The sequence below is a fragment of the Mastomys coucha genome, unplaced genomic scaffold (genome assembly GCF_008632895.1).
Source record: "Mastomys coucha isolate ucsf_1 unplaced genomic scaffold, UCSF_Mcou_1 pScaffold8, whole genome shotgun sequence".
NCBI classification, from domain to species: Eukaryota; Metazoa; Chordata; class Mammalia; order Rodentia; family Muridae; genus Mastomys; species Mastomys coucha.
Genome location: NW_022196914.1, coordinates 73006260 through 73018895, shown reverse-complemented (window position 1 = coordinate 73018895; position 12636 = coordinate 73006260). Strand labels below are relative to the sequence as shown.

Here is a 12636-nt window from a genome sequence, read left to right as displayed (position 1 = left end):
ATTCACCCCTGAGTCAAGTTCCCTAGGAAGATGACATTTCTCAATAACTTGTGACAGCTGCATCTGTAAAGTAGGTGGATGGTGTCTCAGCTCCTTGCAGACATGCTGACAGGATTGAACCCAAAGAGGAAGGACTGTAGGCCATAAAGTGATCTGCCATTAGAGATGCCAGAGTAACTAAGAGTGGTCTCCAGTTAGGAGCATGGTGGGAAAGTTTTCACTTACCATATTTGGTCTTACTTCTCTTCTTTCTAGAAAGAGCTATACTTCTATTTTGTTTTCATGGATACAGATATAGTGGCTGTGGCTTAGAGCTAAGAGGCCTTGCCTCAGCCTGCCACTGATTTCTATGGAGCTATTTGTCAGTTCCGTGGTCACTGACTTTTCTTCAGCACCTCAAGCATCCCTTTTGATTACATTTCCATTAGAATAAAATTTTTTATCATTTAAAAAATAACAATTCTAGCTGGGCGGTGGTGGCGCACGCCTTTAATCCTAGCACTTGGGAGGCAGAGGCAGGCGGATTTCCGAGTTCGAGGCCAGCCTGGTCTACAGAGTGAGTACCAGGACAGCCGGGGCTACAGAGAGAAACCCTGTCTCAAAAAAAAAAAAAAAAAAAAAAAAAAAAATAACAATTCTAGCCATAAGCTAAGTGTTTTTAGTATGCAAGTTTTAAATGTTTTTCTAAGAAAGCTAATGAAATTGTTCATTTGTGTTCCCCTATAAACAAAATTATTCAGGCTCGAGATTATTTTGAGTTGGACTTTTGTCTTTTTTCTATTTCAAGTAGAGAAACAATTATTACAAGGATGTGGTTGTTGTTAGTGGTGGTAGTGGTGGTGGTGTGTGTGTGTGTGTATCTGTCTGTCTGTCTGTCTGTCTATTTGCGTTCACACATGTGTTCACTCAAAGGGAAGTCTACTTTATGTTTACAAAAGAAAAAAAGAAAAGAACAAATCTTTGCCCTGGGGAAGAGAGATGTGGGTAGTTTTTAAGTTGAGACTTCAAAGACATCTGGACGTAAGTGTGGGAAAGGAGAGAAAAGGTGCAGCTCCAGAGTTGTGATGTGAATACCTGCAAACATTAGCCATAGCACCAGCAACGGTCACAGTCCACACTTCAGTTTACTTATGTGACTTATTTCACCCTACAGACCTGTGCCAGTGCCTGCGCCTGTGCTTATGATCATGACACAACACTACCCCGGGAGCCATTTTTTTACATCAGAAATCCTCAAGGTCCTTTCTGGTCCTCAGATTCCATATGTCTGAGCTCCATCCCTCCCTAGCGCAACTTGCAAGCTGAGCCTTCTAGCCAGTTCTGCTCCATGTCTACAACCTGAGAACCACATAGATTATGGCTGTGCCCACCAGACACTGCTCTAGAGGCAGGCACCTGGAAGAATGGAGCTGATAATGAGGTGGACTAAAGTCTCATGCAGTTGCCAACTTTATTCAGAGTATCAGACAAATATATCAGAGTATTTATACTCTGAGGGTTAAGAGAAGTCACATGAGTAAAAGTCTCATGAGTTCAAGCTTTATACAATCACAAGGGCAAACCACATGTGGCAAAAACATGTTGTTCCCTACAGGCAGATAAAGGGTAGTTTAAACTTTTAATTGAAAAATAACAATAAGCAATAATGAGTAATTTGAAGTAAACCCCCTCCTGTCTGCTACACCTGGGAGGAGCATGAAAACACATTCCAAGGACAATCTGTGTTTTTAAGAAACTGAGGTCACAAGACTCTTGCCTTGTTTCCTTGGAGTGTCTCCTAAGTGCTCAATACTCCCCTCACATGCATCCGTCCCTAGACCGTGTTCTGATACCCACCTACCAGATTCCTGTTAATGGTGCGAGAATAGCATCTCGAGAGGGTCTATCAATCCACCATCAATCATCAATCATTATCTGTTATATATTCCCTGTCTATTATCTCTTGTCTTACTATTCTATTGCTATGAAGAGACACCTTAACCAAGGCAACTCTTGAATTTAACTGGAAGCTTACTTCCAGTTTCAGAGGGTTAGTCCATTATCATCATGGTGGGAAGCACACAGTCATGGCACTAGAGCAGTAGCTGAGAACTTTACATCCTGATCCATATGTACAGCAGCAAGAAAGGGAGGAGGAGGGGAGACACATACACTGGTCCTCAAAGCCCACCCCCTGTGACACATCTCCTCCAACAGGCCACACCTCCTAATCCTTTCCAAATGGTTCATCAACTGGGGATTAACCATACATATATATGAACCTATGGGGGCATTCTCATTCAAATCACCACATCTACCTACCCTCTATCTGTCACCTATCATCTCTCTAATCTGTCTTTTATCTGTTATCTATCTGTATGCATAGCTGTCTATCTTAATGAGTTTTTAAAAACACTATATACAGATAATAAAAAGTTCAGCTTGAAACATACACATTTTTCATTGCACTGTCAAAAGACAATTATTTAAGCATTTATGGAGAGCTTTCTAAGCATCTCTGACAAATTACATAAATATATGTTTTTATAAAATGATGATTATTCTGTACATGATATGCATCCCGAATTAGAAGATGAGGTATTTTAAATGTTAGTTACATTTGCAATAATTTATTTAGCAAATCCTCTGGTGTTTAAAATTTTTTTGAGGGAGGAAACAGGGTTTCTCTGTGTAACTCTGTCCTGGAACTCACTATAGAGCAGGCTAGCTTTAAACTCTCACAAATCTACCCATCTCTGCCAACAGAATGCTGGGATTAAAGGCGTGCACCACCACTAATCTCCTTGAAAGGATAAATTCTTAAGGATCTAGCTTCAATATTTTGATTCTAATATAGAGTTTAAACAATCTGTTGATTATTTCTTAAAGTAGGAATGCATTGCCATATAGTGTCCAGGGTTGATTGTAACCTGGACTTTGGACAATCTGTTCTCTCTTATAGTAGGAAGGCACTATCATATGCTCTGTGGGATATCCAGAGGGTCTGTGTGGCTCACAGCATCTCAGGCAGGCAGGCAGGAAGGAAGCAGATACCCTTGGCAGAAGCACAAAATCTCCACACGATTCCCTGAGAAACCCAGAGCAGAAGTCACAAATGAGTCTTAGCTCATCTAAGTGTGATTTTGTTTTCAAACTCATATTGAATTCCTTTTCCTTTTAAAGCGCCTACGGGAAACACAATTATACTGTTAATGCTACAGAGGCATCGTATTCTTTCCCCTCTTCCTGTGCAATACCCCCAGACACCTGCAGTGTTGAAGTAGAAGCTCAAAACAGAGATGGTAAAGTTAAATCTGACATCACACAATGGGATTTAACCTCCATAGGTAAGTGGTTGATGTTACCTATGTAGGGGCATTGGAGTAATTGCTCTTCCAACTTCCCTCCCCTAATAAAAGAATCTTTAGGTTCAAATGCAGACTCAGAGTTAGAGGGAGTAATAGATATCTACTATGGGCCTGTTAAAGTTTGGTCTATTGCTATGTATTGTAATGCTAAATTCTGTATCACAAGGTCTATCTAGTTGCCTCAAGACAAATACATTCTCACGTATGCCAGCTTTTGTTGTGCAAACCTTGCTCCTTAATTTAAAACTCTCGGTTGAGTAAAGATGCCTATATCTTGTAGCTAGGCAGAAGAGAGGTAGGCAGGCCTTCGGTTCCCAGGCTTGGGGTCTGAGAAGAGACCACGAGGAGAAAGAGAAGGAGAAGGAAGAAGGTCCCTTCGGGTAGGTGGATCGTGAGCTCAGGGCCATGAGGGCCAGCCAGTTGGAGTAGGAGAGATCCAGATGGAACATGGCAAGTGGTATCTTGGGATTATTAACAGGGAAAGAGAAAAAATAGCATAGAAGGTTGTTATCTGCCCAGCTCTAATGCCTTAAGACTATTATAAATATGAAGGTTTTGTGTCTTTTATTTGGGAACTAAATAATCTTAGGCAGAATAGAAACACACAATAATATTTACCACAACAGGGCCAATAATAGATATGTAGTATTAAGGAAGGAGGAAGAGAGGGAGGGAGAAAGAAAGGACAAAAAGAAGGGAAAAGAAGGAAGGAATTAATTGAGAAAAAAGAGCAGTGAACAAGAGGTATCTTGCTGACCACTAATCTCTTTTGTAAGTATGTAACATAAACGGTTCTCAGAGAAATAGCAATGGCCCTCTCTCCAACATGCCATTGTGGCCCATGAAAGAAATGAGGAGCTCTTGGTTTTTTTGTTTTTGTTTTGTTTTGTTTTTGTTGTTGTTGTTTTTTTAAATGTGTCTGTAATTGTGATCTTTCAAACTTTTTTCAAAAGTCAATTTTTTGAAATTCCAAGCAACTGGTTTATTTAAATACAATTAATATATTATAAATTCAAACACTAAAGTATGCAATTCAGTGGATTTATTATATGCACAAAGTTGTGCAAATATCACCACTAAATTAAAAAATAGGATTAAGTTCAATGTAGTCAGGAAACTTCATACTTATCAGTAACAAGTCCCCAACCATTTATTTGCTTTTTCTTCTAACATCTAGCAAGTTCAACCTGTTCTTTTTCTTTCTTATCTCTATGGATTTGCCTACTAGGAACATTTTATATGAATATAATTGTATAACATATGCCCCTTTAAAACAATCTGGCACCAGGTAGTGATGGCCCACGCCTTTAATCCCAGCACTTGGGAGGCAGAGGCAGGTGGATTTCTGAGTTTGAGGCTAGCCTGGTCTACAGTGTGAGTTCCAGGACAGCCAGGGCTACACAGGGAAACCCTGTCTTGAAAAACCAAAAGAAAAAAAAAATAGAGCCCATGGAATGGATATATCATTGTTTATCCATTTGTCAGTTAATATAGATTTAGGTTGTTTCTACTTTTTGATTACAATGAATAGTACATCTGTGAAAGTTTGTAAATTTTTGCTTGAAACTATATTAAATTTCTTCAGATCTACACCTACTGTAATTGCTGAGTCATGTAGTAACTCAATTTAGCTTCTTGAAGATTTAACTTGACAAACTTTGTCAAGGTGATTGTACCGTTTACTATTCTCATTGGCTGATTATAAAGATTCCAGTTTCCCTATATCTTCTCTGATGCATTTTGCCCCCTTTTTTATGGTTGTCCTGGTGAATATAAAGTGGTATCTCGTTGTGGTCCTGATTCACATTGTGGCATCCGGAATGACTAATGTCTCATTTAAAAATTTTGTCCCTTTTATTGTCTTTTTATACTTATTTATTTATTTATTTATTTATTGCTTTTTTTTTTTTCAAGGCTGGATTTCTCTGTGTAGCCTTGGCTGCCTTGGAACTCAATCTGTGGACCAGGCTGGCCTTTGCCTCCCAAGTGCTGGGATTAAAGGCATGTCCCACCACTGCCTAATTTTCAAAAGTATTTTTAAGTCTTTTAAAAGTATTTTATTAGCTCTACTAATTATAATTAACAATGACTTTTTACACACATATAAAATATATTTTGCTTATATTTACCCAATTACCTTTTCTTGACTACCCCTGCCCCAGTACTAATTCCTCCCCCTTCCTAGTTATATTATGTTTTAAAGTTTTCTTTATATTTGGAATAAATATGATATATTGATTGTTATTGTGAGAGAAAGAGCTTTTTGTTAGACTTAAAGGGGGAAATGTTAGTGAAATATTATTGTATACTGTGTAAAGATTATCCTTGTGTTATTCAAATGCTGATTTCTGTGCCCCCATATCTGGTTGCAATCCAGACATGGCATTGTGATGCTTATTCTAAGAATTGCCTGTCTCAACATTGGGTAAACATTGCTCCCCAATTATTCTGGTTGGTCAATAAAACGCTGGCCATCCAATGTCTGGGCAGAGGAGAGAATAGGGCTGTACTTCTAATCCCAGCCCTAAATTCTATATCACAAGGTCTAGTTGCCTCAAGACAAATGAATTCTTGTGTATTCTAGTTTTCGTTGTGCAAACCGTGCTCCTTAATTTAAAACTAAAGCCAGGGGAGAAGAAGAAAGAGGAAGAGAGGATTTGCCATGCAGTGAGGATCCAGGAGCTAACCTGAGAACACACAAGGAGCAGACAGCCAGATCAGCACTAAAATGAAAGAATTTCAGGCATCTTGATTTGGAAGTAGCCAAATTAGTTTAGAGGGTTAGAATGGATTAATATCTGCTCATTATTGTTCTTAAAGCTTGTTGAGTAAATCTAATAGTCTCTGTCTCAATTATTTGGGACTTAGCCAGGTTAGAGAAAAAAGTGCCACTTTTAAATTTGCACTAATAATTGGCGCCCAACGTGAGGCATGAACCCACAACCCTGAGATTAAGAGTCTCCTAACACCCTTTGTTTGAATGATCTTTAAAATTTCTTGATTGCGGCACTTTAGACAACAAAATAAGTTTGATGAAATCAATGCATCTGTTTCTCTCATTGCTTGTGCTTCAGGTATTACATCTAAGAAAGAAATCATTCCCAATGCTAATTTATTGCTGTGTTTTCTTCTAAGGTTTATAAATTACTATAAATTTTAATAGTTCATTTATTCTATAGTTCATTTACTGCTTTGTTTGTCTGATTTTAGTGTTTTGGGATAGGTTGGCCTCACACTATATAGGCAAGACTAAATTTGAACCCCTGATTCTCATGTCTTCTACCTCTCAAACAATAGGATTATAAGCATGTACTACCACGCCTGGCCCACTGAGCTCACTTTTTAAAAGGTGTCTTTTTCTTAATTTTAATTATGAGTGTGGGTCTATGCACATGAGTACTGGTGCTGTGGAGGCCAGAGGTGTTGAATGCTCCTAGAAAGGGAGCTAAAGGTGATAGTGAGCTGCCTGATATGGGCGCTGGGAACTGAACTTGGATCCTCTACAATAGCACTACCCACTCTTAACCACTGAGCCATGTCTCTAGCCTCCTGGGTTAGTTTGTTTTTCATATGGTGTTAACTATGTCAGTCAGCATTATGTTACTGTAGCACATATCTGTAAAAAAAGTAAATCTGATTTTTCTTCCTGGCCACATAGTTTCCAACAGCAGTGACTCTGAGACTAATTAGTTATTATGAAATACCTACACCATAAACTTTGGCTCATTCTCTGACTAGCTCTTTTTTTTATTATTTTATTCGTTTACATTTCAAATGATATCCCCTTTCCCGGTTACCCCTCCATAAACCTCCCATCTCATTCCCCCTCCCCCTCCCTTTTGCCTCTATGAGGGTACACCTCCACCCACATTCACCCACTCCCACCTCACTGTTCTAGCGTCCCCCACTCTGGGGCATCAAGCCTACACAGAACCAAAGATGTCCCCTCCCATTGGTGTCAGATAAGGTCATCTTCTGCTACATATGAGGCTGGAGCCATGGCTCCCTCCATGTGTACTCTTTGGTTGGTGGTTTAGTCCCTAGGAGCTCTGGGTAGTCCAGTTAGCTGATATTGTTCTTCTCATGGGGTTGCAATCCCCTTCAGCTCCTTCAGTTCTCCCCCTAGCTCTTCCATTGGGGTCCCCAGGCTCAGTCTGATGGTTGGCTGTTAGTATTTATTTACATCTATATTGGTCAGGTGCTGGTAGAACCTCTCAGGGAGCAGCCATACCAGGTTCCTGTTGGCAAATGCTTCTTGGTGTCTGAGTAGCTCTTGACTTATTTAACTATTTAATCTATTCTGTGTTTGCTACTTGGTTAGTTACCTCTTCCTTAGTCTCTGCCTGCTTCTTCCCTATCATCTCTGAATTCCTCTTGCTGCTACTTCACGTCCATCTCCTTGTTCTGCCTCCCTGTCTCCTCTCTCGTTTCAACCCTGATGGCTCTCTTCTCTTTTAACTCTATTTCCCAGAATCTTCTCTCTTCCTGACAATGCCCGACCTCCTATTTCCTGCCTCAGCTCATTGGCCATTGGCTTTTTATTGACAGGTAATGCTTATAAGAGATTCTCTATATACATGTCTAGACAGTTTATAAAGAGAAAATATTTGTTTTCACTCGTGGTTTTACAGGTTTCAGCCTGTGCCAACTAGTCCCATTGCTTCAAAGCTGTTTACTTCATAGCTGAAGAACAAAATAAGAGAGGAGGAGTCAGGGGTCTATTGTCCTCTTCAGTGGTAAATGTCCAGTGACCTCTAACCCTAACCCTAACCCTAACCCTAACCCTAACCCTAACCCTAACCCTAACCCTAACCCTAACCCTGAACCTCCTTCTAGGCCCTGCCCCCTAAAAGTTCCACAATCTCCCAGTAACCAATGGGTGAGAACCAAACTTTCTATTCAGGGACATAGGGAGAAACTGGGTGATTTTTTTTTTTTGAGACTGAAATATTTGTTTTGCTTTAGAATTTTTAAAAAAAAAAATACATATTTTTCTTGCTCTGTATTATCCAGAAGTTGTTTAAGACTTCTTGCCTCAGACTCTTAAGTTCTGTGTTTATAAATGTGAGTCACCATGCTTGGCTAAAATACGTATCTTTAAGAAAAGAAATTTGGGACTACCATGTTCATAGTGTGCAAAGAAATGAGCAACATTTTCTGGTGACCATTCTTCATCCCAGGGGGCCAAAGAAGCAGTCTGCTAGATGGTTACACAGTCTCCTCATAAACAATTCAGTTGTAGTTTATTCTGTAAGCCATGTTTTGCTTATGAATGTATTATTATGCTTTTGCCATCATGGTGGTTGGCATTGAGTAAAGGACTGATTTGTGATGAAATCATAGGAGCAATACTTTTGTTGCTGGGTATGCTGTTTCCATTGGTACAGGCCTTGGGAGAGTGGCACTCTCTTTCCACTGCCTTGCTAGCGCATCTGTGTAGAGTGGACCACAGAATATGAACTGTCCTTGGCTCTCTAAGCTTACTGTGCTCTCAACTCTGGGCAGGCACTATTAGTATCTTCTCATCTGTCTGTAAATATGAAGATGGTATGGTTTTTGTTTTTGTTTTTCAGCGAAAACCGAACCACCTATAATTTTAAATGTGAATCCAATTTTGAATAAAATGTTCCAGATACAATGGAAACCCCGTGAAAAGATTCGTGTGTTTTCTTTAACATGCATGCTTCGGTTCAGGACTGTCAACAGTAGCCACTGGGTAAGTTATCCCAGTGTGGTATTTCCACTACAGACCCAAGGGAGGGTCTTATTGACAGCTTTTGTTCATCCAGAATTGCATTTTTCACTTTTTACATGGAAAACATAAAAAATATTAATAGTAACTATTCTATTTCCCCATTTTTCATTTGTACCTTTTAGTTTGGGAGTACATACTACCATATACATTTTGTATTCTGAACACAATGACACTCTGAAGAATTAGAAATTTGGATTTGTATTATACCCTGTTTTGTGTTTTGCAGTATCAGCCACCAGAAACTATTATTTGGCCACTTTAAACATTTCTTTCTTTTTATTTTTTTTTAAAGATTTATTTATTATTATATCTAAATACACTGTAGCTGTCTTCAGATACACCAGAAGAGGGCGTCAGATCTCATTACAGATGGTCGTGAGCCATCATGTGGTTGTCTGGAATTGAACTCAGGTCCTTCCGAAGAGCAGTCAGTGCTCTTAACTGCTGAGCCATCTCTCCAGCCCCACTTTAAACATTTCTTAAGTCTTTTATAAAATAGATTCTAAGTGAACAAAAGATACATTGCATCTAATACATTGTTACTAAGTCAGCATTCCTGTAAGATCCCACCCAAATCAGGGGCAGAACATCCCATAATCTGTCAGTGCTTTCTCCTTACCCATTCCTGATCACTGTCTGTACTTAGAGCATGGTTAACAACCTCTTTGGGGGGTTACATATCAGATACCCTGCATATCAGATATTTACATTATGGTTCATAACAGTAGCAAAACTACAGCTATGAAGTACCATAAAATAATTTTATGATTGGGGATCACCACAGCATGGGGGACTGTGTTAAAGGGTCATAGTGTTCGGAAGGTTGAAAAATACTATTTTAGGGATAGCTACTTCTTCGTGACAATCATCTCTCTGCTTTTCACGCTTGTTTGTTTTGCTTTATTTTGCTGGATTTCTGGGTATCAGAATCACCTTGGAGTTTAAGCCAAAGAATGGATAGCCCCTGGGTCTTTAGGCTCTGTGTTGAACCCCTCAGAGTAGTGGACACTAACTCTGTCACACAAACTTCCAGCTAGCAAATGGAGAGGAGGAGGATGGTGATTCAGGGTGTGAGCCACACCTAACATGGGTCTGACTTGTCTCCACAAGAAATCACTGCCACTGAAGCTGAGAAGCAGAAAAGTAGTACATACTGGCTCCATTTCTGCTTAGAGTCCATTCTGTCTTACAGACGGAAGTCAATTTCGAGGATTGTGAGCGGGTCTGCAACCTCACAGGGCTTCAGGCTTTCACAGAATATGTCCTGGCTCTACGATTCAGGCTCAGTGACTCAAGATATTGGAGCAAGTGGAGCAAAGAAGAAACCGGAATAACTATGGAGGAAGGCAAGTACCTCCCTTCTATTCTTCATCTGCTTATTCTGGTGTAGGGCTTCCTGGGTCTAGTCTTAGTGGGTTTTGACACATGGGATTGGGATTCATGAATTCTTGGGGAACCAGGTCCTAAAGTATGTGGAGGACCCCTCTCCATGAAACGTTATTGGTATCTGCTAAGCTCCTGGGAATGAGCTATACTCCTCAGATGCCTAAGTTACTATAGCAGTCTTGTGTACCCAGAGATATAGGGCCTCATCTCTCATACTCTTAGGAGATTCTTAGACTCCAGAAGAAATGGCATCATATCCTTGGAAGGCATCCTATGATAAGTTGTAGCTATACATCTTAAATCTTAAGAATGACTCCTAACTACATTAAGGTAGAGATAATACAAGAAAATGGGTTCTATTTTTAATGACAGCAAAGGAAAGAAAGAAATGGGCTCCACAAAGCCAACTCCCATAGCTGGTCTCTGGAATCAACTTCCATACTCCTGGTCCTGGAATTTATTTCTTCCTGTTCCTGATTGAGTTTCCAGGAGACCAACTTGGAAGTATCAAATATTTGTCACAGTCAACCGTTTGGTTAGATTCAGGAACCTGTCTGATACCTTCTGAATTTGAATTCCCCATCAGAGGTGTTCCAACTTAGTCTGTAACTTTCTTTTCATGAATGTAGCTTCATGCATCAGTTGGGGAATTGGGTATCCTTCTCATCTGAGATTCTTACATGCCATGGTCTGGAAATGTACGGAAGAGACTACAGAAGATCTAAAAATCACACACCTAAAGTGTTAGGACCAGACCTAACACACGGTGATGGCAATATAAATGAAATAAAATTTTTCAAATTCTATGCATTGGACATACATTCTACAGACACCCTCTCTAACTGCTTAAGCAATACAACTATCTACAGGTATAAAACTGCACATAAAGTGCACAATAAGAAATGGCCAAATGGTGCTATGACTGAGTTGAGCTTTCTCTGTAAAAACACCAGAATGAACCTCATATCCTGACCCAAACTGTCCTCTTCCTCAGTGACACCCTTCACCAGGCAATTTAGTGATTAACTGATACCTGGAGTGTGGTTGTAGCTTGTTCAAATCTTGCTGTGGCTATCACATTTCTTTCATGGTGCTAGCACAGCTCAGTCTCCAGCTGTGCCTGCTTCTCAGTCCAGGATGTCCTCATGTCACTGTCCTTAACATTCTTTGCTCTCAGCACTATAAGCTATTATTTCTTCTAGTTCATCTAGCTGTCATCTGCTGACCAAAGCAGATCAACTCTTAAGGCATCACTCCGAGAACTTTGGCTCTGAGTGCAACATTCCTTCTGCTCTTGTTTGTCCTCAGGATCTGAGAAGTGGGTGGTGGATAGATGACCTAAACCCCAGGAAGTCCTAAGTTCTTGTTTTCCAGCTCACAAACCAACAATTTCCTATTCCATAGTGGAATGCTAGTTATCTAATTCACATAATCTCAAACCTTAAAGTTATTTTAAATATTCTAAGCCAAATTGAAGTATCATTTTTTTTTATTTCAACCTATTGATTATTAGAACGAGTTACCTGTGTTTAAGTATTTAAATATGTATCCAGTGGCTCAGTGCATATCCGTCTACTGCTGCAACCCCCTTCTGTCAGTCATGGTCTTCCTCTTGTTCTTTTCAGTTCCACATGTCCTGGACCTGTGGAGAATTCTGGAACCAGCAGATGTAAATGGAGACAGGAAAGTGCTATTGCTGTGGAAGGTGATCTCCCTTTATCTTACTTAACCCTATCCCCTGGTTTAAAACCTTTGGTCTCTTCCACTCAAGACACTGTGATCCTTGATGTTTTATCTCCTAACTTTCCCTTTCTATAGGGCTTTGTGGTTGCCTCAAAGCTCCCAGTTGTTGTGTATGTCAAAAAGTCCCCCGTAGGTTATCTTGTAGATGGCTCAAGTACACATTACACACTGGCTGCTTTCTTTGATCTGACTTATTAATATTTGGGGCAGTAACAAGTGCAACTACAGGATGTTTTGTGGTCTTCTGGGGAAAGCTGCCTCTGGATGCCATCTCCTAGAATACAGTGTGAGTTTCTGCAGCTTCATTCTTACACTTACCAAGAGCACTGTCTGGGGTCATCAGTATCCCCAGGGGTCAGGTCATCTGCTGTTACCAACACATTTGATATGCGTGTTCCTTTAAGT

General features: G+C 39.9%; 1 protein-coding gene across 6 annotated transcripts in view; it reads left to right on the top strand.

Moving 5' to 3' along the window:
* Il31ra (interleukin 31 receptor A) overlaps window positions 1-12636 on the top strand; it is a 69138-nt gene that overhangs the window by 35460 nt on the left and 21042 nt on the right. For all 6 annotated transcript variants that reach the window (XM_031360384.1, XM_031360389.1, XM_031360388.1 and 3 more), the window contains exons 4-7: window positions 3163-3326; window positions 8921-9063; window positions 10295-10448; window positions 12114-12193. In XM_031360384.1, the coding sequence (XP_031216244.1) occupies window positions 3163-3326; window positions 8921-9063; window positions 10295-10448; window positions 12114-12193 (541 nt within the window). The remainder of the gene's footprint in view (window positions 1-3162; window positions 3327-8920; window positions 9064-10294; window positions 10449-12113; window positions 12194-12636) is intronic.